The sequence below is a fragment of the Scyliorhinus torazame genome, unplaced genomic scaffold (assembly GCF_047496885.1).
Source record: "Scyliorhinus torazame isolate Kashiwa2021f unplaced genomic scaffold, sScyTor2.1 scaffold_1360, whole genome shotgun sequence".
Lineage (NCBI taxonomy): Eukaryota > Metazoa > Chordata > Chondrichthyes > Carcharhiniformes > Scyliorhinidae > Scyliorhinus > Scyliorhinus torazame.
The window spans coordinates 17,017-43,164 of NW_027309087.1; the positions used below are offsets into that span (position 1 = coordinate 17,017).

Sequence of the window (26,148 nt, forward strand, 5' to 3'; positions counted from 1 at the left end):
GGTGGAGGAGGTAGTCAAGAAGGCATTGAGTATAAAAATTGGCAAGTCATGTTGCAGCTGTATAGAACCTTAGTTAGACCACACTTGGAGTATAGTGTTCAATTCTGGTTGTCACACTACCAGAAGGATGTGGTGGCTTTAGAGAGGGTGCTGAAGAGATTTACCAGGATGCTGCCTGGTATGGAGGGCATTAGTTATGAGGAGCGGTTGAATAAACTCAGTTTGTTCTCACTGGAATGACAGAGGTTGAGGGGCGACTTGATAGAGGTCTACAAAATTATGAGGGGCATAGATAGAGTGCATAGTCAGAGACTTTTTCCTAGGGTAGAGGGGTCAATTACTAGTGGGCATAGGTTTTTTTTTTTTTAATTAAATATTTTATTGAAAATTTTTGGTCAACCAACACAGTACATTGTGCATCCTTTACACAATATTATAACAACACAAATAACAATGACCTATTTTATAAACAAAAAATGAATAAATAATAAATAACAAAAATGAAAACTAGCCCTAATTGGCAACTGCCTTGTCACAAGTAACACTCTCCAAAAATATAATTTAACAGTCCAATATATAATTATCTATAGCAACGACCTATACATACTATACAGTATATATTAACAACCCTGAGAGTCCTTCTGGTTCCTCCTCCCCCCCCCCGCCCCCCCCCCCCCCCCCCCGATCCTGGGCTGCTGCTGCTGCCTTCTTTTTCCCATTCCGTCTATCTTTCTGCGAGGTATTCGACGAACGGTTGCCACCGCCTGGTGAACCCTTGAGCCGACCCCCTTAGGACGAACTTAATCCGCTCTAGCTTTATAAACCCCGCTATGTCATTTATCCAGGTCTCCACCCCCGGGGGCTTGGCTTCTTTCCACATTAGCAATATCCTGCGCCGGGCTACTAGGGACGCAAAGGCCAAAACATCGGCCTCTCTCGCCTCCTGCACTCCCGGCTCTTGTGCAACCCCAAATATAGCCAACCCCCAGCTTGGTTCGACCCGGACTCCTACTACTTTTGAAAGCACCTTTGTCACCCCCATCCAAAACCCCTGTAGTGCCGGGCATGACCAAAACATATGGGTATGATTCGCTGGGCTTCGAGCACCTCGCACACCTATCCTCCACCCCAAAAAATTTACTGAGCCGTGCTCCAGTCATATGTGCCCTGTGTAATACCTTAAACTGAATCAGGCTTAGCCTGGCACACGAGGACGACGAGTTTACCCTGCTTAGGGCATCTGCCCACAGCCCCTCCTCGATCTCCTCCCCCAGCTCTTCTTCCCATTTCCCTTTTAGTTCATCTACCATAGTCTCCCCTTCGTCCCTCATTTCCCTATATATATCTGACACCTTACCATCCCCCACCCATGTCTTTGAGATCACTCTGTCCTGCACCTCTTGTCGGGACCTGCGGGAATTCCCTCACCTGTTGCCTCGCAAAAGCCCTCAGTTGCATATACCTGAATGCATTCCCTTGGGGCAACCCATATTTCTCGGTCAGCGCTCCCAGACTCGTGAACTTCCCATCCACAAACAGATCTTTCAGTTGCGTTATTCCTGCTCTTTGCCACATTCCATATCCCCCATCCATTCCCCCCGGGGCAAACCTATGGTTGTTTCTTATCGGGGACCCCCCCCCAAGGCTCCAGTCTTTCCCCTATGCCGTCTCCACTGTCCCCAAATCTTCAGTGTAGCCACCACCACCGGGCTTGTGGTGTAGTTCCTCGGTGAGAACGGCAATGGGGCTGTCACCATAGCCTGCAGGCTAGTCCCCCTACAGGACGCCCTCTCTAATCTCTTCCACGCCGCTCCCTCCTCCTCTCCCATCCACTTACTCACCATTGAAATATTAGCGGCCCAATAATACTCACTTAGGCTCGGTAGTGCCAGCCCCCCCCTATCCCTGCTACGCTGTAAGAATCCCTTCCTCACTCTCGGGGTCTTCCCGGCCCACACAAAACCCATGATGCTCTTTTCAATCCTTTAAAAAAAAAAGCCTTCGTGATCACCACCGGGAGGCACTGAAACACAAAGAGGAATCTCGGGAGGACCACCATCTTAACCACCTGCACCCTCCCTGCCATTGACAGGGATACCATATCCCATCTCTTGAAATCCTCCTCCATCTGTTCCACCAACCGCATTAAATTTAACCTATGCAATGTGCCCCAATTCTTAGCTATCTGGATCCCCAGGTAACGAAAGTCCCTTGTTACCTTCCTCAACGGTAGGTCCTCTATTTCTCTACTCTGCTCCCCTGGATGCACCACAAACAACTCACTTTTCCCCATGTTCAATTTATACCCTGAAAAATCCCCAAACTCCCCAAGTATCCGCATTATTTCTGGCATCCCCTCCGCCGGGTCCGCCACGTATAGTAGCAAATCGTCTGCATACAAAGATACCCGGTGCTCTTCTCCTCCCCCAAGTACTCCCCTCCACTTCTTGGAACCCCTCAACGCTATCGCCAGGGGCTCAATCGCCAGTGCAAATAATGGGGACAGAGGGCATCCCTGCCTTGTCCCTCTATGGAGCCGAAAATATGCAGATCCCCGTCCATTCGTGACCACGCTCGCCACTGGGGCCCTATACAACAGCTGCACCCATCTAACATACCCCTCTCCAAAACCAAATCTCCTCAACACCTCCCACAAATAATCCCACTCCACTCTATCAAATGCTTTCTCGGCATCCATCGCCACTACTATCTCCGTTTCTCCCTCTGGTGGGGCCATCATCATTACCCCTAACAACCTCCGTATATTCGTGTTCAGCTGTCTCCCCTTCACAAACCCAGTTTGGTCCTCGTGGACCACCCCCGGGACACATTCCTCTATTCTCATTGCCATTACCTTGGCCAGGACCTTGGCATCTACATTTAGGAGGGATATAGGTCTATAGGACCCGCATTGTAGCGGGTCCTTTTCCTTCTTTAAGAGAAGCGATATCGTTGCTTCAGACATAGTCGGGGGCAGTTGTCCCCTTCCCTTTGCCTCATTAAAGGTCCTCGTCAGTACCGGGGCGAGCAAGTCCACATATTTTCTATAGAATTCGACTGGGAATCCATCCGGTCCCGGGGCCTTTCCCGCCTGCATGCTCCTAATTCCTTTCACCACTTCTTCTACCTCGATCTGTGCTCCCAGTCCCACCCTTTCCTGCTGTTCCACCTTGGGAAATTCCAGCCGATCCAAGAAGCCCATCATTCTCTCCCTCCCATCCGGGGGTTGAGCTTCATACAATTTTTTATAAAATGTCTTGAACACTCCATTCACTCTCTCCGCTCCCCGCTCCATCTCTCCTTCCTCATCCCTCACTCCCCCTATTTCCCTCGCTGCTCCCCTTTTCCTCAATTGGTGTGCCAGCAACCTGCTCGCCTTCTCCCCATATTCGTACTGTACACCCTGTGCCTTCCTCCATTGTGCCTCTGCAGTGCCTGTAGTCAGCAAGTCAAATTCTACATGTAGCCTTTGCCTTTCCCTGTACAGTCCCTCCTCCGGTGCTTCCGCATATTGTCTGTCCACCCTCAAAAGTTCTTGCAGCAACCGCTCCCGTTCCTTACTCTCCTGCTTCCCTTTATGTGCCCTTATTGATATCAGCTCCCCTCTAACCACCGCCTTCAACGCCTCCCAGACCACTCCCACCTGGACCTCCCCATTATCATTGAGTTCCAAGTACTTTTCAATGCACCCCCTCACTCTTAGGCACACCCCCTCATCTGCCATTAGTCCCATGTCCATTCTCCAGGGTGGGCGCCCTCCTGTTTCCTCCCCTATCTCCAAGTCCACCCAGTGTGGAGCGTGATCCGAAATGGCTATAGCCGTATACTCCGTTCCCCTCACCTTCGGGATCAATGCCCGACCCAGCACAAAAAAGTCTATTCGCGAGTAGACTTTATGGACATAGGAGAAAAACGAGAACTCCTTACTCCTAGGTCTGCCAAATCTCCACGGGTCTACACCTCCCATCTGCTCCATAAAATCTTTTAAGCACCTTGGCTGCTGCCGGCCTCCTTCCAGTCCTGGACTTCGACCTATCCAGCCCTGGTTCCAACACCGTATTAAAATCTCCCCCCATTATCAGCTTTCCCATCTCTAGGTCCGGAATGCGTCCTAGCATCCGCCTCATAAAATTGGCATCGTCCCAGTTCGGGGCATATACGTTTACCAAAACCACCGTCTCCCCCTGTAGTTTGCCACTCACCATCACGTATCTGCCCCCGTTATCCGCCACTATAGTCTTTGCCTCGAACATTACCCGCTTCCCCACTAATATAGCCACCCCCCTGTTTTTCGCATCTAGCCCCGAATGGAACACCTGCCCCACCCATCCTTTGCGTAGCCTAACCTGGTCTATCAGTTTCAGGTGCGTTTCCTGTAACATAACCACATCTGCCTTAAGTTTCTTAAGGTGTGCGAGTACCCGTGCCCTCTTTATCGGCCCGTTCAGCCCTCTCACGTTCCACGTGATCAGCCGAGTTGGGGGGCTTCCTACCCCTCCCCCCTTGTCGATTAACCATCCCCTTTTTCCAGCTCCTCACCCAGTTCCCACGCAGCTGCATCTCCCCCAGGCGGTGCCCCCCCGCCCATCCTCTCCCATACCAGCTCCCCCCTCTCCCCAGCAGCAGCAACCCAGTAATTCCCCCCTCCCACTAGATCCCCCGCTAGCGTAATTACTCCCCCCATGTTGCTCCCAGAAGTCAGCAAACTCTGGCTGACCTCGGCTTCCCCCCGTGACCTCGGCTCGCACCGTGCGACGCCCCCTCCTTCCTGCTTCTCTATTCCCGCCATGATTATCATAGCGCGGGAACCAAGCCCGCGCTTCTCCCTTGGCCCCGCCCCCAATGGCCAACGCCCCATCTCCTCCACCTCTTCTCCTCCCCCCATCACCACCTGTGGGAGAGAGAAAAGTTACCACATCGCAGGATTAGTACATAAAACCCCTCTTTGCCCCCCACATTCGCCCCACCACTTTGTTCGAACGTTCTTTTTAATAACCCGCTCATTCCAGTTTTTCTTCCACAATAAAAGTCCACGCTTCATCCGCCGTCTCAAAGTAGTGGTGCCTCCCTCGATATGTGACCCACAGTCTTGCCGGTTGCAGCATTCCAAATTTTATCTTCTTTTTATGAAGCACTGCCTTGGCCCGATTAAAGCTCGCCCTCCTTCTCGCCACCTCCGCACTCCAGTCTTGATAAACGCGGATCACCGCGTTCTCCCATTTACTGCTCCGAGTTTTCTTCGCCCATCTGAGGACCATTTCTCTATCCTTAAAACGGAGGAATCTCACCACTATGGCTCTGGGAATTTCTCCTTCTCTCGGTCCTCGCGCCATCACTCGGTATGCTCCCTCCACCTCCAACGGACCCGCCGGGGCCTCCGCTCCCATTAACGAGTGCAGCATCGTGCTCACATATGCCCCGACGTCCGCTCCCTCCACACCTTCAGGAAGACCAAGAATCCTCAGGTTGTTCCTCCTTGCGTTGTTTTCCAGTGCCTCCAACCTTTCCACACATCGTTTCTGATGTGCCTCCTGCGTCTCCGTCTTCACCACCAGGCCCTGTTTATCGTCCTCATTCTCGGCTGCCTTTGCCTTCACGACCCGAAGCTCCCGCTCCTGGGTCTTTTGTTCCTCCTTTAGCCCTTCGATCGCCTGTAGTATCGGGGCCAACAGCTCTTTCTTCATTTCCTTTTTGATCTCTTCCACACAGCATTTCAAGAACTCTTGTTGTTCAGGGCCCCATGTTAAACTGCCACCTTCCGACGCCATCTTGGTTTTTGCTTGCCTTCCTTGCCGCTGTTCTAAAGGATCCACTGCAATCTGGCCACTCTCTCCTCCTTTTTCCATCCGTATCCAGGGGGGATTCCCTTCTGGTTTACCGCACAGTGTTTTTAGCCGTCAAAATTGCCGTTGGGGCTCCTATCAAGAGCCCAAAAGTCCGTTTCACAGGGAGCTGCCGAAACGTGCGACTCAGCTGGTCATCGCCGCACCCGGAAGTCCCAGGGGGCATAGGTTTAAGGTGCGAGGGGCAAGGTTTAGAGATGTGTGAGGGTAGGTTTTTTTTTTTTTTTTCCCCCCAGAGGGTAGTGGGTGCCTGGAACTCGCTGCCGGAGGTGGTGGTGGAAGCAGGGACGATAGTGACGTTTAAGGGGCATCTTGACAAATACATGAATAGAATGGGAACGGAGGGATACGGACCCAGGAAGTGTGGAAGATTTTAGTTTAGAGGGGCAGCATAGTCGGCATGGGCTTGGAGGGCCGAAGGGCCCTCGAATATTGTTCTTTATGTTCTATTATGGTACACTCACCTCGTCACAGCATTCATTGAAGCCTGCTTGTGACAACAAGCGATTTTCATTTCATTTCGTTTCAAGAACAAAACGGACAAGTTATTGCGTGGCATTTACTCGGAAAACAGCAGAGATCCTGAAGGATACAATATCGGGAACTGCGAGCGAAGTCCGACAGAATCCAAAATAACAGGCCAGTAGCTACATTTTCACAATGAAGGCAGCGAGAATGAAAAGCGGGCACCTCATCAATTCTGCCTCTCCTCACAATTGGAATTTGTTTCTAGATCACTTGCCAAATACACGGTCAACCCGAAGCTGTGTAATTATAAAGAGCAGCAACGCGGGTCAGAGAACCAGCCACCTGATGACCGCGGACACCGATTCGACACACGTCTTGGGCCGGAATAGAACGGTGCAGCCTTGCGCCGGCCGCACATGCAGCCACTGACATGGCGAGCTTTACCTTCGCTGCCCCGTCTGGGTCTCCATCTGGTTCACCCAGCTCTTGTAAACATCGATGGGGTCGGTCCTGATGCCGAGAGATTTATCCTGCAGCACCTCCCTGACGACGGGCCCCAGGATCTCGCGCAGGGCATTCTGCCCCCGGACGTGGCGATAAAAGCTCACCACCAGCTTGGTCACTGTGGGGTTGCCCGTGACGATCTCACGCACCTGGTCAACCTTGGATCTGCAATAACAAAGAAAAAAAAAAAAAAGAGGAAACCAGACTTATTACAGCAGGTTGTACAACGGGGTGGATGGACACAGATCATTACAGTCCCTCAACTTCCCAAAGTTATCCTGCTGATTACAACCTGCATTTAAATGTTCCCGTTAATACACAGGAAGGGTCACAAGGTGCTTCACAGGGAAGTAATCAGACAAAATGTGACACGGAGCCACACGAGAAAATGCCAGGACATTTGCCCACAACCCTGGGCAGAGAGAGATAGGTTTTGAGGAGCATTTTAAAACGAGGAGCGCGCGATGGAGGGAAAGCCAGAGTGGAGGGCCCAGGCAGATGAAAGCATGGTCACCAATGTCAGGGCGAAGGGGATTGGGGATGTGCGAGAAGCCAGATTTAAAGAGGGATGCAGAAATCTCTGTATCCCTGAAGGTCTGGCCAGAAATATACTCGCTCTGCGCTTCGCCAACTGGTCCTGGCTACACCGTGCAATGACAACCAATGCTGCATGAGTTACAATCAGAACCGAGGTAACTGGACTTATTCAGTTTCCCCCCAGACTTAACCTTTTCGCCAATAATTAATTCACTATACGCACATTCCAATTTGCGTAGATGAGCCCACAGCTGGCCTTGCCCAGCCATTGGAAAACAAGCTCAGGGGACACACAGAATTAAGTGGGAAACAGACATCTGCAGAAAAGCAAATCAATAAACCCTCCTTGTTTCGACGCTCAGGGCTAGTTAGGTCAGGAGTCTCCATTTTTGAGGCACTCAACAGCAATGAAGCTGCTCGTGTTTCATATCGAACACTTGACGCCTCGTGGAAACACACAATCAGCATGGGGCTCTCATTCATAACAGTCGCTGCTACAGAAGGAACCAAATTGCTGACGACTCAGTGCATAAAGGCACAGCACTGCTCGGATACACACTGGCCAGGGCTTCAGTCTCTCTGACCTGTACCTGCTTGCTGATCATGGGGCTGTTTAGCACGATCTGGGGCTGTTTAGCAAAGGGCTAAATTGCTGGCTTTGAAAGCAGACCCAGGCAGGCCAGCAGCATGGTTCGATTCCCGTACCAGCCTCCCCGAACAGGCGCCGGAATGTGGTGACTAGGGGCTTTTCACAGTAACTTCATTGAAGCCTACTTGTGACAATAAGCGATTTTCATGGCCATGTGGGATTATGTCAAACTCTCTCCTCACCCCGGGAACCTCCAGGCAGGGGTTCCCAATCCTGCCCATCGTCCGGTAACCAACCCCCTCCTTCTACTCAGACAAGGAAAGCAGGACGGCACCAAAGCCTGCATGCGACGCCTGTGGAGCCAAATAACACGCCAATAATAATGCCCTGTTGGACGAGGCCTTGGTTGGCTACTGCCCCAGGCGAAACTGGATGCCAGCCCGCATCACAGGCTTCACGTACTTAATCTCCTCTCGAAGGGCGGTGGTGAATAGACGCAGGAGCAGGTAGCCCTCTCTCTGATTGGCCGCGTAGTTGTAGAGGGAGAATATCACAGAGTCCATAAACTTGGTCGATCTGTTCTGAGGCATCTGGAAAATCAGCTTGGCCAGGTAGACAGGTTCCGTCTGTCAGGAGCAGAAGAAACACGGTCAAAAACCAGCGAGATTCAACCTCAACAAGTTTTGCCTCATCGTCAGCTCGTCTGAAACGCCACAAAATATATTGGATCCCAAAAGTTACAATCAGAACCGAGGGAACTTGACTTATTCAGTCTCCCTCCAGATTTAACTTTTCCGCCAATCAGTAATTCACATTCCAATTTGCGTAGATGAGCCCACAGCTTTATCAGCCATTCCTTATCCCAGTTCAAAAAACAATTTCCAACTTTGAAATTCTCATCAATGAGGCAGCACGGCGGCGCAGTGGTTAGCACTGTTGCCGAGGTCCCGGGTTCGATCCCGGCTCTGGGTCACTGTCCGTGTGCAGTTTGCACATTCTCCCCGTGTCTGCGTGGGTTTTGCCCCCACAACCCAAAGATGTGCAGGTTAGGTGGATTGGCCGCGCTAAATTGTCCCTTAATTGGAAAAAATGAATTGGGTACTCTAAATTTATAAAAAATAAAAAACCATTGGAGGCATCTCAAAGTATTTTGCAGGGAAAGAGGGTAAGAAGTGAGCGAGATACTTTCGAAGTAGATCACGCTCCCAGGCCAAAGAGGACTGGAGTATTGGAATAGAGATGTTTTACTGCAATTGTATCGGGCATTGATGAGGCCGCACCTGGAGTATTGTGGGCAGTTTTGGTGTCCTTCTCGGAGGAAGGATATTCTTGCTATGGAGGGAGTGCAGCGAAGGTTTACCAGACTGATTCCTGTCATATGAGGAGAGACTAAGTCGATTCGGATTATATTCATTGGAGTTTAGAAGAGTGAGAGGGGATCTCATAGAAACTTATAAAATTCTAACGGGATTGGACAGGGTAGATTCGGAAAGAATGTTCCCGATGGTCGGGGGAGTCCAGAACTAGGGGTCATAGTTTGAGGGTCAGGGGTAAACCTTTTCGGACTGAGGTGAGGAGACATTTCTTCACCCAGAGAGCGGTGAATCTGTGGAATTCACTCCCACTGAAAGTAGTTGAGGCCAAAACGTTGTGGAATTTCGAGAAGGAATTAGATATAGCTCTTGGGGATAAAGGGATAGGAACATAGATATGGAGGGAAGGCGGGATCAGGGTATTGAACTTGATCAGACATGATCCTAATGAATGGTGGAGCAGGCTCGAGGGGCCTATTTTCGATACATGTTTCTAGAGCAGTATCTCTGGTGTCTTTATGGGTGTGATTTCCACAGACAAGTTACCGACTTCAGTCTTGATGTCTTGGGAGAAAGAGGGCAAAGAGAGGGGAGGAAAACAAATAGACAGGGAGAGATCACTCAGCAGCTCAGACCTGCCCCTCAATACAGGCAGATCACAGCTTTTTTCTCTCCTTTTTAAAAATGATAAATTTAGAGTACCCAATTCCCCCCCCCCCTCCCCCAATTAAGGGGCAATTTAGTGTGTCCAATCTATCTACCCTGCACATCTTTGTGCTGTGGGGTGAAACCCACGCAGACACGGGGAGAATGTGCAAACTCCACACGGACAGTGACCCAGAGCCGGGATCGAACCCGGGACCTCAGCGCTGTGAGACTGCAGTGCTACCACTGCACCACCGTGCTGCCCTCAGTCAGATCATAGCTGATCTGTGTTGTGCGGTCACCTACCTGCCTGGGCGCCATATCACTTAAACCGAGTGACCCAACACAGATTGGTCAAATTTGGTCTTGTATGTTCCACTTGACCAGAAGAACCTGCCCTTTGGCCTGGAAAGACACAGGCGGAGACAGTGTCGCGACTGAACCTGGTTACCTGCAGGAGGTAGAAGAGGTGTTGATATGCTTCGAGTTTCTCTCGCTTCTCTCTGCTGAGAGCCTTCAACCCCTTCTGCTTGTCGATCGCCATCAGATCCGACAGCTGCCCCTTGTTCTTCTTGGTAAGCTTCTTGCAGTGGGAGACCACCTCCTGCGGAACAACAGCACCCATGCATTACTACGACCAGTCTGCTCTTGCCCAGTGAGGTCACGCTCTGCCCAGATGCCAATGAGGGAACAGGGAATCGCGGCGCCAACGCCTTTGGCCAAAAGCAAGTATCTGTTCCCATCATCGCCGCTTCCTTCTCCAACACCGCACCAATTTCCCACGTAGCTCGGCCCACTCTCAATTCCATTAATCTCCTCCTCGGAACTCTTGCCCTTGGGTGTTCACGCCCGCGTGTGACGGTAATACCCTCCCCCCGCTTGCCCCTTCAGAGTCACCAGCACCAGTCTGACTCCCATTTCCCCTCACTCACAGTTAGCAGCTTCTTTATCCAGCATTGCTGCTGCGCCCCATTCCTATCCTTCCCCACCCAAATGCAACACTCTCTTCCCATCAATCATCGGGTCTGTCGGGTGCCCGTGGTGGCGACGGATTTTTAAATTAGGGGGCTCCCGTTTGAGGCGGAACCAAAAAGAGATCTTTTCTTTTAGTTCATAAGGTGGCCAGTCTTTGAAATTCTCTCCCCCAGAGAGCAGTGGAGATTGAGTTTCAACAGCAACGAACAGCATCGTGTTCAGGCCGGACATCGAGCACCTACCCAGTCTCCCCCATTCCCCGCCACTTGGCCCGCAGCCTCGTCTGCTGTGGCATTTCAAGTGCTCATCGAAAGGCATCAATGTTTTTAAAGAGGTTCCCCCCCCGCCCTTATCCGTCATAGCTTTGTCCACCTCAGCCTTCTCTGCTCCAAGGGAAACAACGCCAGCCTCTCTTTGCAGCTGAAACGCTCCAGCCAGGGCAGCATCCTGGTGAATCTCCCCCGCACCCTCTCCAGCGCAATCACATCCTTCCTATAGTGTGGCGACGAGAACTCAGTACTCGAGCTGTGGCCTCACCAGCATTTTATACAGCTCCGTCGTAACCTCCCCACTCTTAAATTCTCAGACAATAAAGGCAATTATCCCATAGGCCTTCTTAACCACCTTATCTACCCGTCCTGCAGCCTTCCGGGATGGGTGGGCGTACACACCAACACCCCTTCGGTCCCCTGCACTTTCGAGGATCATTGAATCAATTGGAAGATGAATCAGATGGATTTTTGACAGACAGGGACATGAAATATTTATGGGGACACAAGTGTTCAGCCAAAGACAGACCAGCCACGACCGTATCAAATGGTGGAGCAGAAAACGGCCCAGGATAGAAACAGAGAGACGGGGAGAAGTTTAAAGCGACCTCGAAAGGCCGGGTAGCCCCTCACCTGCAGGGTGATCCGGTTCTTCACCAGCAGACCGATCTTGATGTCCATGACGTTGAGGCCCTGCTCCAGATGTCGACTGGAACGGATGTGCTGCACCACCTCTTCGCGCATCCGCATCAGTTCCCACTCCTCGCGGAAGTCATGGTCGCTGTGCTCCAGGAGATGGGCAAACTTGCGCACCACACTCAGCGGAGGGTTCTTGGCATGCACTGTAGAGCACAAGTTTTCTCCTTTTTAAATTCAAGAGCTCAAAGTGAACAAAGAACAACACAGCACAGGAACAGGCCCTTCGGCCCTCCAAGCCTGTACCGATCACGTGCCCTTTCTAGAGCAACCGCCTGTATCCTGTATACCCCGTCTGTTCATGTGCCTATCCAGATAAGTCTCAAAGGTCACTGACGTATCTGCCTCAACCACCTCACTTGGCCGTGCATTCCAGTCCACCACCACCCTCTGTGTAAAAAACTTCCCCCGCACATCTCCACTGAACCTTTCCCCCCCCTCTCCTCAAACATGCCCCCTTGTAATTGTCATTTCCGCCCTGGGAAAAAGCCTCCAACTGTTCACCCTATCTGTACCCCTAATAATTTTATAAACTTCTATCAGGTCGCCCCCCAGCCTCCGTCTCTCTCGGGAGAACAATCCCAGTTTATTCAATCTCTCCTCATAGCTAATACCCTCCATGCCAGACAACATCCTGGTAAACCTTTTCTGCACTCTAACCAATGTTCTGCCTAACCAATGTTCTATATAACTGTAACATAATCTGAGCTTCTATACTCGATACCCCGTCCTATGAAGGCAAGTACATAGTGCAGAAGGAGGCCATTCGGCCCATCGAGTCTGCACAGACCCACTTAAGCCCTCACTTCCACCCTATCCCCATAACCCAATAACCCTTCCCATGCCATATGCTTTCTTTACCACCATTTCCACCTGTGCTGCCACTTTTAAGGATCTGTGGACCTGCACACCCAGATCGCTCTGTGTCTCTATGGTCCTGCCATTTAATTTCTAGCTCCCATCTGAATTGGATCTACCAAAATGCATCACCTCGCATTTGTCCATGGTAAATTCCATCTGCCATTTCTCTGCCCAATTTTGCCACCTCTCTATATCCTGTTGTATTCTCTGACAATCTTCATCACTATCCGCAACTCCTGCAATCTCGGTGCCATCTGCAGTGCAGAGAGTGTAACCGGCCTTGTGCCTCCCATGGGCAAATGCACACAAACAACAATCGCCATTGGACAAGGCAGACCTGTTGGCCGGGATAGCGAGGAAACCCGGGATCGTTCCCAATCCCGTCACGGGGTTGCCAGTTCCCACCTGACGGGCCATGTGCCCTGGTGTCAGTGAGGCGTCAGATCCCCTACTCAATTCCCAGTGCGGGTGACGAACCTTCTGGCTGCAGGCAGGAGCTCTCCCAACCCCTGCAAAGCGGACAATGTTTGTCCGCTCCCCGCAACTCAGGTTGCTGCTGCTTCAGGCTGCTGGGAGCTCTCCGAGCAGTTGGAAGCAAGGCGATATTTGGAAAGTTGAATGGTATCTTTGCACCTGGAGCCTTGTCCCCCAGCTGTCAATGATTACAGATAGGAAACCACCGCAGTTCTCTAAAGAACCGCGGGTGATTGAGGCAACATGGCTGGGTTTAAAAATGACTCACCCAGCAGCCTGTAGTCTCCTCTGGCCTTGTTTGCTCTTACAAACGCCTGTATCTTCACCACCGCAGCAATCTGCAGGAAAACAACTTGTTAAAACTTTCCAAGAACCACATCACTGGGGCGCTTGTCGAACAGACATCTGTCATGACCATATTCGGAGTGGATCATCTCCTCCTCCTCCTCCCCCTCCCCATGGGAACTGTGTGAATAATCGAGATGGCACCCGTTCCAGTCTTGTACAAGAATGAGGCCAGAGCAGAACACCAAAATAAACATGTGTGGTCAGCGGGTGAGAGACGGGTAACAGTGAGCGCCGATTGTAAAAGACACGTTGCTGAATACACAGCCCCGTTTGGTATGCAGGATTTCCGAGACAGGATGTAACTGGGTGGGGAGGCATTCAGAAACCAATCGTACCACAGACACAGGGATTTGGAGTCGGCCATTCAGACCCTCGAGCTGAGCCGACTCCGCCATTTGGCAAGATCTCGGCCAATTTGATTGTGGCCTCCCACAATCGGTGCTTTCTCTGCGCTCGGCTTCCAACAGGCGGTACATGGTTACAAATTTCCAGGGGCGGCACGGTGGTTAGCACTGCTGCCTCACGGCGCCGAGGACCCAGGTTCGATCCCGGTCCCCACGGTGATTAGCACTGCTGCCTCACGGCACCGAGGACCCGGGTTCGACCCCGGCCCCCACGGTGATTAGCACTGCTGCCTCACGGCACCAAGGACCCGGGTTTGTTCCCGGCCTCCACAGTGGTTAGCACTGCTGCCTCACTGAGCCGAGGGCCTGGGTACAATCCCGGTCCCCACGGTGGTTAGCACTGCTGCCTCACCGAGCCGAGGGCCTGGGTACGATCCCGGTCCCCACGGTGATTAGCACTGCTGCCTCACAGCACCGGGACCCGGGTTCGATCCCGGTCCCCACGGTGGTTAGCACTGCTGCCTCACAGCACCGAGGACCCGGGTTCGATCCCGGCCTCCACGGTGGTTAGCACTGCTGCCTCACAGCACCGGGACCCGGGTTCGATCCCGGTCCCCACGGTGGTTAGCACTGCTGCCTCACAGCACCGAGGACCCGGGTTCGATCCCGCCCTCCACGGTGGTTAGCACTGCTGCCTCACTGAGCCGAGGGCCTGGGTACGATCCCGGTCCCCACGGTGGTTAGCACTGCTGCCTCACCGAGCCCAGGACCCGGGTTCGATCCCGGCCTCCACGGTGGTTAGCACTGCTGCATCACAGCACCGGGACCCAGTTCCGATCCGGGTCCCCACGATGGTTAGCACTGCTGCCTCACGCGCCGAGGACCCGGGTTCGATCCCGGCCTCCACGGTGGTTAGCACTACTGCCTCACGCGCCGAGGACCCGGGTTCGATCCCGGCCTCCACGGTGGTTAGCACTGCTGCCTCACGCGCCGAGGACCTGGGTTCGATCCCGGTCCCCACGGTGGTTAGCACTGCTGCCTCACAGCACCGAGGACCCGGGTTCGATCCCGGTCCCCACGGTGGTTAGCACTGCTGCCTCACAGCACCGGGACCCAGTTCCGATCCCAGTCCCCACGGTGATTAGGACTGCTGCCTCTCAGCACCGGGACCCGGGTTCGATCCCGGACCCCACGGTGGTTAGCACTGCTGCCTCACGGCGCCGAGGACTCGGGCTCGATCCCGGTCCCCACGGTGATTAGCACTGCTGCCTCACGCGCCGAGGACCCGGGTTCGATCCCGGTCCCCACGGTGATTAGCACTGCTGCCTCACAGCACCGAGGACCCGGGTTCGATCCCGGTCCCCACGGTGGTTAGCACTGCTGCCTCACAGCACCGAGGACCCGGTTCCGATCCCAGTCGCCACGGCGGTTAGCACTGCTGCATCACAGCACCGGGACCCGGTTCCGATCCCGGTCCCCACGGTGATTAGCACTGCTGCCTCACAGCACCGAGGACCCGGGTTCGATCCCGGTCCCCACGGTGATTAGCACTGCTGCCTCACAGCACCGAGGACCCAGGTTCGATCCCGGCCCCCACGGTGGTTAGCACTGCTGCCTCACAGCACCAGGACCCGGGTTCGATCCCGGCCCCCACGGCGGTTAGCACTGCTGCATCACAGCACCGGGACCCGGTTCCGATCCGGGTCCCCACGGTGATTAGCACTGCTGCCTCACAGCACCGAGGACCCGGGTTCGATCCCGGTCCCCACGGTGATTAGCACTGCTGCCTCACAGCACCGAGGACCCGGGTTCGATCCCGGTCCCCACGGTGATTAGCACTGCTGCCTCACAGCACCGGGACCCGGTTCCGATCCCGGTCCCCACGGTGATTAGCACTGCTGCCTCACGCGCCGAGGACCCGGGTTCGATCCCGGTCCCCACGGTGGTTAGCACTGCTGCCTCACGCGCCGAGGACCCGGGTTCGATCCCGGTCCCCACGGTGGTTAGCACTGCTGCCTCACAGCACCAGGACCCGGTTCCGATCCCCACGGTGGTTAGCACTGCTGCCTCACAGCACCGGGACCCGGTTCCGATCCCCACGGTGGTTAGCACTGCTGCCTCACTGAGCCGAGGACCCGGGTTCGATCCCGGTCCCCACGGTGGTTAGCACTGCTGCCTCACAGCACCGGGACCCGGTTCCGATCCCCACGGTGGTTAGCACTGCTACCTCACGCGCAGAGGACCCGGGTTCGATCCCGGTCCCCACGGTGATTAGCACTACTGCCTCACAGCACCGGGACCCGGTTCCGATCCCAGTCCCCACGGTGATTAGGATTGCTGCCTCACAGCACCGAGGACCCGGGTTCGATCCCGGACCCCTCGGTGGTTAGCACTGCTGCCTCACAGCACCGAGGACCCGGGTTCGATCCCGGTCCCCACGGTGATTAGCACTGCTGCCTCACGGAGCCGAGGACCCGGGTTCGATCCCGGTCCCCACGGTGGTTAGCACTGCTGCCTCACGCGCCGAGGACCCGGGTTCGATCCCGGCCTCCATGGTGGTTAGCACTGCTGCCTCACGCGCCGAGGACCCGGGTTCGATCCCGGTCCCCACGGTGATTAGCACTGCTGCCTCACGCGCCGAGGACCCGGGTTAGAGCCCGGCCTCCACGGTGGTTAGCACTGCTGCCTCACAGCACCGAGGACCCGGGTTCGATCCCGGTCCCCACGGTGGTTAGCACTGCTGCCTCACGCGCCGAGGACCCGAGTTCGATCCCGGTCCCCACGGTGATTAGCACTGCTGCCTCACGCGCCGAGGACCCGGGTTCGATCCCGGTACCCACGGTGATTAGCACTGCTGCCTCACGCGCCGAGGACCCGGGTTAGAGCCCGGCCTCCACAGTGGTTAGCACTGCTGCCTCACAGCACCGAGGACCCGGGTTCGATCCCGGTCCCCACGGTGGTTAGCACTGCTGCCTCACGCGCCGAGGACCCGAGTTCGATCCCGGTCCCCACGGTGATTAGCACTGCTGCCTCACGCGCCGAGGACCCGGGTTCAATCCCGGTCCCCACGGTGGTTAGCACTACTGCCTCACGCGCCGAGGACCCGAGTTCGACCCCGGCCCCCACGGTGGTTAGCACTGCTGCCTCTCAGCACCGGGACCCGGGTTCGACCCCGGCCTCCACGGTGGTGAGCACTGCTGCCTCACGCGCCGAGGACCCGGGTTCGATCCCGGTCCCCACGGTGGTTAGCACTGCTGCCTCACGCGCCGAGGACCCGGGTTCGATCCCGGTCCCCACGGTGGTTAGCACTGCTGCCTCACAGCACCGGGGCCCGGGTTCGATTCCGGTCCCCACGGTGGTTAGCACTGCTGCCTCACAGCACCGGGACCCGGTTCAGATCCCGGCCTCCACGGTGGTTAGCACTGCTGCCTCACAGCACCGAGGACCCGGGTTCTATCCCGGTCCCCACGGTGGTTAGCACTGCTGCCTCACAGCACCGGGACCCGGTTCCGATCCCAGTCCCCACGGTGATTAGGACTGCTGCCTCACAGCACCGAGGACCCGGGATCGATCCCGGTCCCCACGGTGGTTAGCACTGCTGCATCACAGCACCGAGGACCCGGGTTCGATCCCGGCCTCCACGGTGGTTAGCACTGCTGCCTCACGCACCGAGGACCCGGGTTCGATCCCAGTCCCCACGGTGGTTAGCACTGCTGCATCACAGCACCGAGGACCCGGGTTCGATCCCGGTCCCCACGGTGGTTAGCACTGCTGCATCACAGCACCGAGGACCCGGGTTCGATCCCGGCCTCCACGGTGGTTAGCACTGCTGCCTCACAGCACCGAGGACCCGGGTTCTATCCCGGTCCCCACGGTGGTTAGCACTGCTGCCTCACAGCACCGGGACCCGGTTAAGATCCCGGCCTCCACGGTGGTTAGCACTGCTGCCTCACAGCACCGGGACCCGGTTCAGATCCCGGCCTCCACGGTGGTTAGCACTGCTGCCTCACAGCACCGAGGACCCGGGTTCGATCCCGGTCCCCACTGTGGTTAGCACTGCTGCATCACAGCATCGAGGACCCGGGTTCGATCCCGGTCCCCACGGTGGTTAGCACTGATGCATCACAGCACCGAGGACCCGGGTTCGATCCCGGTCCCCACGGTGGTTAGCACTGCTGCCTCACGCGCCGAGTACCCGGGTTCGTTCCCGGTCCCCACGGTGGTTATCACTGCTGCCTCACAGCACCGGGACCCGGTTCCGATCCCCACGGTGGTTAGCACTGCTGCCCACTGAGCCGAGGACCCGGGTTCGAAGCCCGGTACCCACGGTGGTTAGCACTGCTGCCTCACGCGCCGAGGACCCGGGTTCGATCCCGGCCTCCACGGTGGTTAGCACTGCTGCCTCACAGCACCGAGGACCCGGGTTCGATCCCGGCCTCCACGGTGGTTAGCACTGCTGCCTCACAGCACCGAGGACCCGGGTTCGATCCCGGACCCCACGGTGGTTAGCACTGCTGCCTCACGCGCCGAGGACCCGGGTTCGATCCCGGTCCCCATGGTGGTTAGCACTGCTGCCTCACAGCACCGAGGACCCGGGTTCGATCCCGGACCCCACGGTGGTAAGCACTACTGCCTCACCGAGCCCAGGTTCGATCCGGTCCCCACGGTGGTTAGCACTGCTGCCGCACAGCATCGAGGACCCGGGTTCGATCCGGTCCCCACGGTGGTTAGCACTGCTGCCTCACAGCACCGAGGACCCGGGTTCGATCCCGGTCCCCACGGTGGTTAGCACTGCTGCCTCACAGCACCGAGGACCCGGGTTCGATCCCGGTCCCCACGGTGATTAGCACTGCTGCCTCACTGAGCCGAGGACCCGGGTTCGATCCCGGTCCCCACGGTGATTAGCACTGCTGCCTCACGCGCCAAGGACCCGGGTTCGATCCCGGTCTCCACGGTGGTTAGCACTGCTGCCTCACAGCACCGGGACCCGGTTCCGATCCCAGTCCCCACGGTGGTTAGCACTGCTGCCTCACGCGCCGAGGACCCGGGTTCGATCCCGGTCCCCACGGTGGTTAGCACTGCTGCCTCACAGCACCGGGACCCGGTTCCGATCCCAGTCCCCACGGTGGTTAGCACTGCTGCCTCACGCGCCAAGGACCCGGGTTCGATCCCGGTCTCCACGGTGGTTAGCACTGCTGCCTCACAGCACCGGGACCCGGTTCCGATCCCAGTCCCCACGGTGGTTAGCACTGCTGCCTCACGCGCCGAGGACCCGGGTTCGATCCCGGTCCCCACGGTGATTAGCACTGCTGCCTCACAGCACCGAGGACCCGGGTTCGATCCCGGCCTCCACGGTGGTTAGCACTGCTGCCTCACGGGCCGAGGACCCGGGTTCTATCCCGGTCCCCACGGTGGTTAGCACTGCTGCCTCACGCGCCGAGGACCCGGGTTCGACCCCGGCCCCCACGGTGATTAGCACTGCTGCCTCACGGCACCGAGGACCCGGGTTTGTTCCCGGCCTCCACAGTGGTTAGCACTGCTGCCTCACTGAGCCGAGGGCCTGGGTACAATCCCGGTCCCCACGGTGGTTAGCACTGCTGCCTCACCGAGCCGAGGGCCTGGGTACGATCCCGGTCCCCACGGTGGTTAGCACTGCTGCCTCACAGCACCGAGGACCCGGGTTCGATCCCGGCCTCCACGGTGGTTAGCACTGCTGCCTCACAGCACCGGGACCCGGGTTCGATCCCGGTCCCCACGGTGGTTAGCACTGCTGCCTCACAGCACCGAGGACCCGGGTTCGATCCCGCCCTCCACGGTGGTTAGCACTGCTGCCTCACTGAGCCGAGGGCCTGGGTACGATCCCGGTCCCCACTGTGGTTAGCACTGCTGCCTCACCGAGCCCAGGACCCGGGTTCGATCCCGGCCTCCACGGTGGTTAGCACTGCTGCATCACAGCACCGGGACCCGGTTCCGATCCGGGTCCCCACGATGGTTAGCACTGCTGCCTCACGCGCCGAGGACCCGGGTTCGATCCCGGCCTCCACGGTGGTTAGCACTACTGCCTCACGCGCCGAGGACCCGGGTTCGATCCCGGCCTCCACGGTGGTTAGCACTGCTGCCTCACGCGCCGAGGACCTGGGTTCGATCCCGGTCCCCACGGTGGTTAGCACTGCTGCCTCACAGCACCGAGGACCCGGGTTCGATCCCGGTCCCCACGGTGGTTAGCACTGCTGCCTCACAGCACCGGGACCCAGTTCCGATCCCAGTCCCCACGGTGATTAGGACTGCTGCCTCTCAGCACCGGGACCCGGGTTCGATCCCGGACCCCACGGTGGTTAGCACTGCTGCCTCACGGCGCCGAGGACTCGGGCTCGATCCCGGTCCCCACGGTGATTAGCACTGCTGCCTCACGCGCCGAGGACCCGGGTTCGATCCCGGTCCCCACGGTGATTAGCACTGCTGCCTCACAGCACCGAGGACCCGGGTTCGATCCCGGTCCCCACGGTGGTTAGCACTGCTGCCTCACAGCACCGAGGACCCGGTTCCGATCCCAGTCGCCACGGCGGTTAGCACTGCTGCATCACAGCACCGGGACCCGGTTCCGATCCCGGTCCCCACGGTGATTAGCACTGCTGCCTCACAGCACCGAGGACCCGGGTTCGATCCCGGTCCCCACGGTGATTAGCACTGCTGCCTCACAGCACCGAGGACCCAGGTTCGATCCCGGCCCCCACGGTGGTTAGCACTGCTGCCTCACAGCACCAGGACCCGGGTTCGATCCCGGCCCCCACGGCGGTTAGCACTGCTGCATCACAGCACCGGGACCCGGTTCCGATCCGGGTCCCCACGGTGATTAGCACTGCTGCCTCACAGCACCGAGGACCCGGGTTCGATCCCGGTCCCCACGGTGATTAGCACTGCTGCCTCACAGCACCGAGGACCCGGGTTCGATCCCGGTCCCCACGGTGATTAGCACTGCTGCCTCACAGCACCGGGACCCGGTTCCGATCCCGGTCCCCACGGTGATTAGCACTGCTGCCTCACGCGCCGAGGACCCGGGTTCGATCCCGGTCCCCACGGTGGTTAGCACTGCTGCCTCACGCGCCGAGGACCCGGGTTCGATCCCGGTCCCCACGGTGGTTAGCACTGCTGCCTCACAGCACCAGGACCCGGTTCCGATCCCCACGGTGGTTAGCACTGCTGCCTCACAGCACCGGGACCCGGTTCCGAACCCCACGGTGGTTAGCACTGCTGCCTCACAGCACCGGGGCCCGGGTTCGATTCCGGTCTCCACGGTGGTTAGCACTGCTGCCTCACAGCACCGGGACCCGGTTCAGATCGCGGCCTCCACGGTGGTTAGCACTGCTGCCTCACAGCACCGAGGACCCGGGTTCTATCCCGGTCCCCACGGTGGTTGGCACTGCTGCCTCACAGCACCGGGACCCGGTTCAGATCCCGGCCTCCACGGTGGTTAGCACTGCTGCCTCACAGCACCGGGACCCGGTTCCGATCCCAGTCCCCACGGTGATTAGGACTGCTGCCTCACAGCACCGAGGACCCGGGATCGATCCCGGTCCCCACGGTGGTTAGCACTGCTGCATCACAGCACCGAGGACCCGGGTTCGATCCCGGCCTCCACGGTGGTTAGCACTGCTGCCTCACGCGCCGAGGACCCGGGTTCGATCCCAGTCCCCACGGTGGTTAGCACTGCTGCATCACAGCACCGAGGACCCGGGTTCGATCCCGGTCCCCACGGTGGTTAGCACTGCTGCATCACAGCACCGAGGACCCGGGTTCGATCCCGGCCTCCACGGTGGTTAGCACTGCTGCCTCACAGCACCGAGGACCCGGGTTCTATCCCGGTCCCCACGGTGGTTAGCACTGCTGCCTCACAGCACCGGGACCCGGTTCAGATCCCGGCCTCCACGGTGGTTAGCACTGCTGCCTCACAGCACCGAGGACCCGGGTTCGATCCCGGTCCCCACGGTGGTTAGCACTGCTGCATCACAGCACCGAGGACCCGGGTTCGATCCCGGTCCCCACGGTGGTTAGCACTGATGCATCACAGCACCGAGGACCCGGGTTCGATCCCGGTCCCCACGGTGGTTAGCACTGCTGCCTCACGCGCAGAGTACCCGGTTTCGTTCCCGGTCCCCACGGTGGTTATCACTGCTGCCCACTGAGCCGAGGACCGGGGTTCGAAGCCCGGTACCCACGGTGGTTAGCACTGCTGCCTCACGCGCCGAGGACCCGGGTTCGATCCCGGCCTCCACGGTGGTTAGCACTGCTGCCTCACAGCACCGAGGACCCGGGTTCGATCCCGGCCTCCACGGTGGTTAGCACTGCTGCCTCACAGCACCGAGGACCCGGGTTCGATCCCGGACCCCACGGTGGTAAGCACTACTGCCTCACCGAGCCCAGGACCCGGGTTCGATCCGGTCCCCACGGTGGTTAGCACTGCTGCCGCACAGCATAGAGGACCCGGGTTCGATCCGGTCCCCACGGTGGTTAGCACTGCTGCCTCACAGCACCGAGGACCCGGGTTCGATCCCGGTCCCCACGGTGGTTAGCACTGCTGCCTCACAGCACCGAGGACCCGGGTTCGATCCCGGTCCCCACGGTGATTAGCACTGCTGCCTCACGCGCCAAGGACCCGGGTTCGATCCCGGTCTCCACGGTGGTTAGCACTGCTGCCTCACAGCACCGGGACCCGGTTCCGATCCCAGTCCCCACGGTGGTTAGCACTGCTGCCTCACGCGCCGAGGACCCGGGTTCGATCCCGGTCCCCACTGTGGTTAGCACTGCTGCCTCACAGCACCGGGACCCGGTTCCGATCCCAGTCCCCACGGTGGTTAGCACTGCTGCCTCACGCGCCAAGGACCCGGGTTCGATCCCGGTCTCCACGGTGGTTAGCACTGCTGCCTCACAGCACCGGGACCCGGTTCCGATCCCAGTCCCCACGGTGGTTAGCACTGCTGCCTCACGCGCCGAGGACCCGGGTTCGATCCCGGTCCCCACGGTGATTAGCACTGCTGCCTCACAGCACCGAGGACCCGGGTTCGATCCCGGCCTCCACGGTGGTTAGCACTGCTGCCTCACGGGCCGAGGACCCTTGTTCGATCCCGGTCCCCACGGTGGTTAGCACTGCTGCCTCACAGCACCGAGGACCCGGGTTCGATCCCGGTCCCCACGGTGGTTAGCACTGCTGCCTCACAGCACCGAGGACCCGGGTTCGATCCCGGTCCCCACGGTGATTAGCACTGCTGCCTCACTGAGCCGAGGACCCGGATTCGATCCCAGTACCCACGGTGGTTAGCACTGCTGCCTCACGCGCCGAGGACCCGGGTTCGATCCCGGTCCCCACGGTGGTTCGCACTGCTGCCTCACGGCGCCGAGGACCCGGGTTCGATCCCGGTCCCCACGGTGGTTAGCACTGCTGCCTCACAGCACCGGGACCCGGTTCCGATCCAGGTCCCCACGGTGGTTAGCACTGCTGCCTCACAGCACCGGGACCCGGTACCGATCCCAGTCCCCACGGTGGTTAGCACTGCTGCCTCACAGCACCGGGACCCGGGTTCGATCCCGGTCCCCACGGTGAATAGGACTGCTGCCTCACAGCACCGAGGATCCAGGTTCGATCTCGGCCCCCACGGTGGTTAGCACTGCTGCCTCACGCCGCTGAGGATTAGGGTTCCACCTTGGCCCACTGTCCGTGTCTACATTGGGTTGTGGGGGCAAGACCCAAGATGTGCATGGTAGGTGGATCGGCCGCGCTAAATTGCCACTCAATTGGAAAATATGAAAAAAGGTTACAGATTCCCACCCCTCCCAGGGAAAGTCGAGCTTAAAGCAGCCATTAGCGTTGTGTTGTGGGCTTCAACGAGCTGCACTTAGCTCAGCGGCTGCATTTAACTTTCAGCTTCGTGGGTACACTTAGACCGGACAGTACGTTAGCACAGAAACTTAAAAAGTGGTGACATGCCCTTCAGTACTTCACAGAAACGTAATCCAAAGTGTGAGGCCACTCCGCACCGAGAGGCCGCTCCAAATGCGTTCTCCAAGCATAAACTGTGTTTGGAATGACCTTGAGCCATAATAACCTGTAATAAAGCAGTACGTCCTCCTGCTTAGTGTGAACAAGGATAGGGGAGGCAGTGGCGAGGTGGTATCGGCACTGGGGATCCAGGTTTGAATGCCGTCATGGCAGAGAAGGCCAGAGAGATATTAAAGCAGTTGACATTGGTCAAAGAGGTTGGTTTTAAGATCCTTCAGTGGTTCTTCAGGTTGGCCTAAAGATGCAGAGAGGGGCAGGGAGATTAAGAGAAGGAATTCCAGGGCTCGGGCTCGGCAACCCAACCCCCCCCCACAGTGGCTGACGGCGTGGCCGACAGCGGCGCAGGGGGTTAAAATCAGGACTGGAAGAGGAGGACAGAATTGAGAGAGCCTCGGAGGTTTGGAGGAGGGTAAATAAGATCGGGAGGAGCAAGAGCCATAAAGGGATCGAAAACCAAGGACAAGCTTTATAAATTGGACTCGATAGTGGAGCGACAGCCAAGGTAGAACAGCGAGCACAGGGGCAATGGGGAAAATGGGCCATGTAGCAAGTCAGGAGACGGGTAGTGGGGCTTTGGAGGGCGAGATAGGAGGCTGCCAGTGAAGGCAAATTAAATAATACACAGGTCGAAGAAGAGGGCAAATCGGGTGTGGCTCTTCATCTGAATTGCTGTGGTCAAGTTTCCAACTTCTGACATCTTTCTCGGCTCGGCTGATGCATACATGATTCGGTCAAACTTACATTGCTCTTGAAGTGCCGCAGTCTTGCCCTGTATCTCTTCCGTGCCTGCCACATCCGCACCCAGGACTGAATCTGGAAAATAACGTTTTCCCCTCTAAATTAAACATGAAAAACAAGGCAGGCAAAATACGAGCACCTGGGCAAGCGACATCCGGGGGCAGGGGTGGCTACGGTCAGCCAGAGTAACTCTCCGGGGTATATGCATTACGCCGGTTTTGTTATTTTCGTGGCATCTGGTTGCGCCGCCAGTTCTCGTGTTTTGGTCTGGGCGAGGTTTAGGAGCAAATGGCGGGAAACCAGGAAGTGTGGATTTTCTTTTGACACCCTTCAGCCGAACGGTGAAGGGAGGCCATTCAGCCCATGCCAGCCCTTTTGCAAGACCGATTCAGGCAGCCCTACTCGCCCACCTTTTCACAGCGACATGGCAATTGTTCTCGTGCTCGAGTAACCCCAGTCTGGCTTTAAAACGCCGCTCTTTTCTTCAAGAAAACGTTGAACGATAAAAGTTTAGAAGTGGAGCAAATTTCTTTCCCAACGACCGCCTCCCAGCAGGAGCTTCCCATGAGAATGCCATTGGGGGGAATGACATTCGTGAAGGCTCGCAAAGCTGTGTGTCATCATCCAGGCCCAGACCAGTCGTCTTCAACATAACTTAACAATCAATTCCTGCAGAAAAGCCCAATGGAGGCTCTCTTTGCTCCCTCTTTTTTATATATATATATATATATAATTTATATATATATATATATAAATATAAACACAATCAGCCACTTATTCCAGTGCTTTCCACTCGGACTGCCAGATCACACGTACGGTCAACTCTCATAGCTTCCTAAACATACGGGCCCTCTAGAAAGACCTCAAATTCAGATTTACCCTGCAAGAATTGATCATGGTTCAAAGTGCTGGCTGTGCAGTCTCGAGATTGGTAAGCACCTTCTGACCTCTACTAAGATTCCATCAAATCTCCTTGCCCAGTTTCTGGCTCTTATTCCACCCACCCCCCCACCACAACCCGGCTTGACATCGCCAAGCGAGCAATTGTGAGTGTATAAATGTTGGGTTTTCTCGAGGTAGGCGCCAGCGCGGGACATATTTTAATGTGGTGTGCCGTTGCACATCAGCAGACACAAGGTCCTTAACAGACGGCAAGTCCAGTTCAGCGGCAGGGGAACCTCGTCGACTGGGGCTCTCCCTGCTGCTGCAGCCTTTAGGCGACATTGCAACCGGTGACAATATGCGAGTATCTCCCACCTGACCCCACCGCTGAGGACTCGTTTCGGACTGTGCTTGGTCAGAATTTTTTCCCTCCGACCATACAGTCACGGGGCGACCCCGCCGGGAGTTTAAGACTCCCGACGGCAGCAATCTCGGGGATCAACGGAACGCTCAAGCCCCAACCCCATCAGATCTCCACGCCAGAGCGGGTTCCAGACGCGATTCACCATGCAGCAAGGAGGAGAGAGATCCCACTGCCACAGCCCGGC

The 26,148-nt window shown here is 57.0% G+C and overlaps 1 protein-coding gene across 1 annotated transcript in view; it reads right to left on the reverse strand.

Annotated features, from left to right (window-relative positions):
- Positions 1-26,148, reverse strand: part of LOC140407234 (ras GTPase-activating-like protein IQGAP1) — a gene marked incomplete at its 3' end in the record, with an annotated part of 46,538 nt that overhangs the window by 15,763 nt on the left and 4,627 nt on the right. Inside the window, exons 3-8 of the mRNA XM_072494875.1 lie at positions 24,662-24,733; positions 13,443-13,512; positions 11,777-11,985; positions 10,351-10,503; positions 8,404-8,567; positions 6,756-6,980 (exon numbers count right to left, since the gene is read on the reverse strand). Of these exons, the coding sequence (XP_072350976.1) occupies positions 6,756-6,980; positions 8,404-8,567; positions 10,351-10,503; positions 11,777-11,985; positions 13,443-13,512; positions 24,662-24,733 (893 nt within the window). The remainder of the gene's footprint in view (positions 1-6,755; positions 6,981-8,403; positions 8,568-10,350; positions 10,504-11,776; positions 11,986-13,442; positions 13,513-24,661; positions 24,734-26,148) is intronic.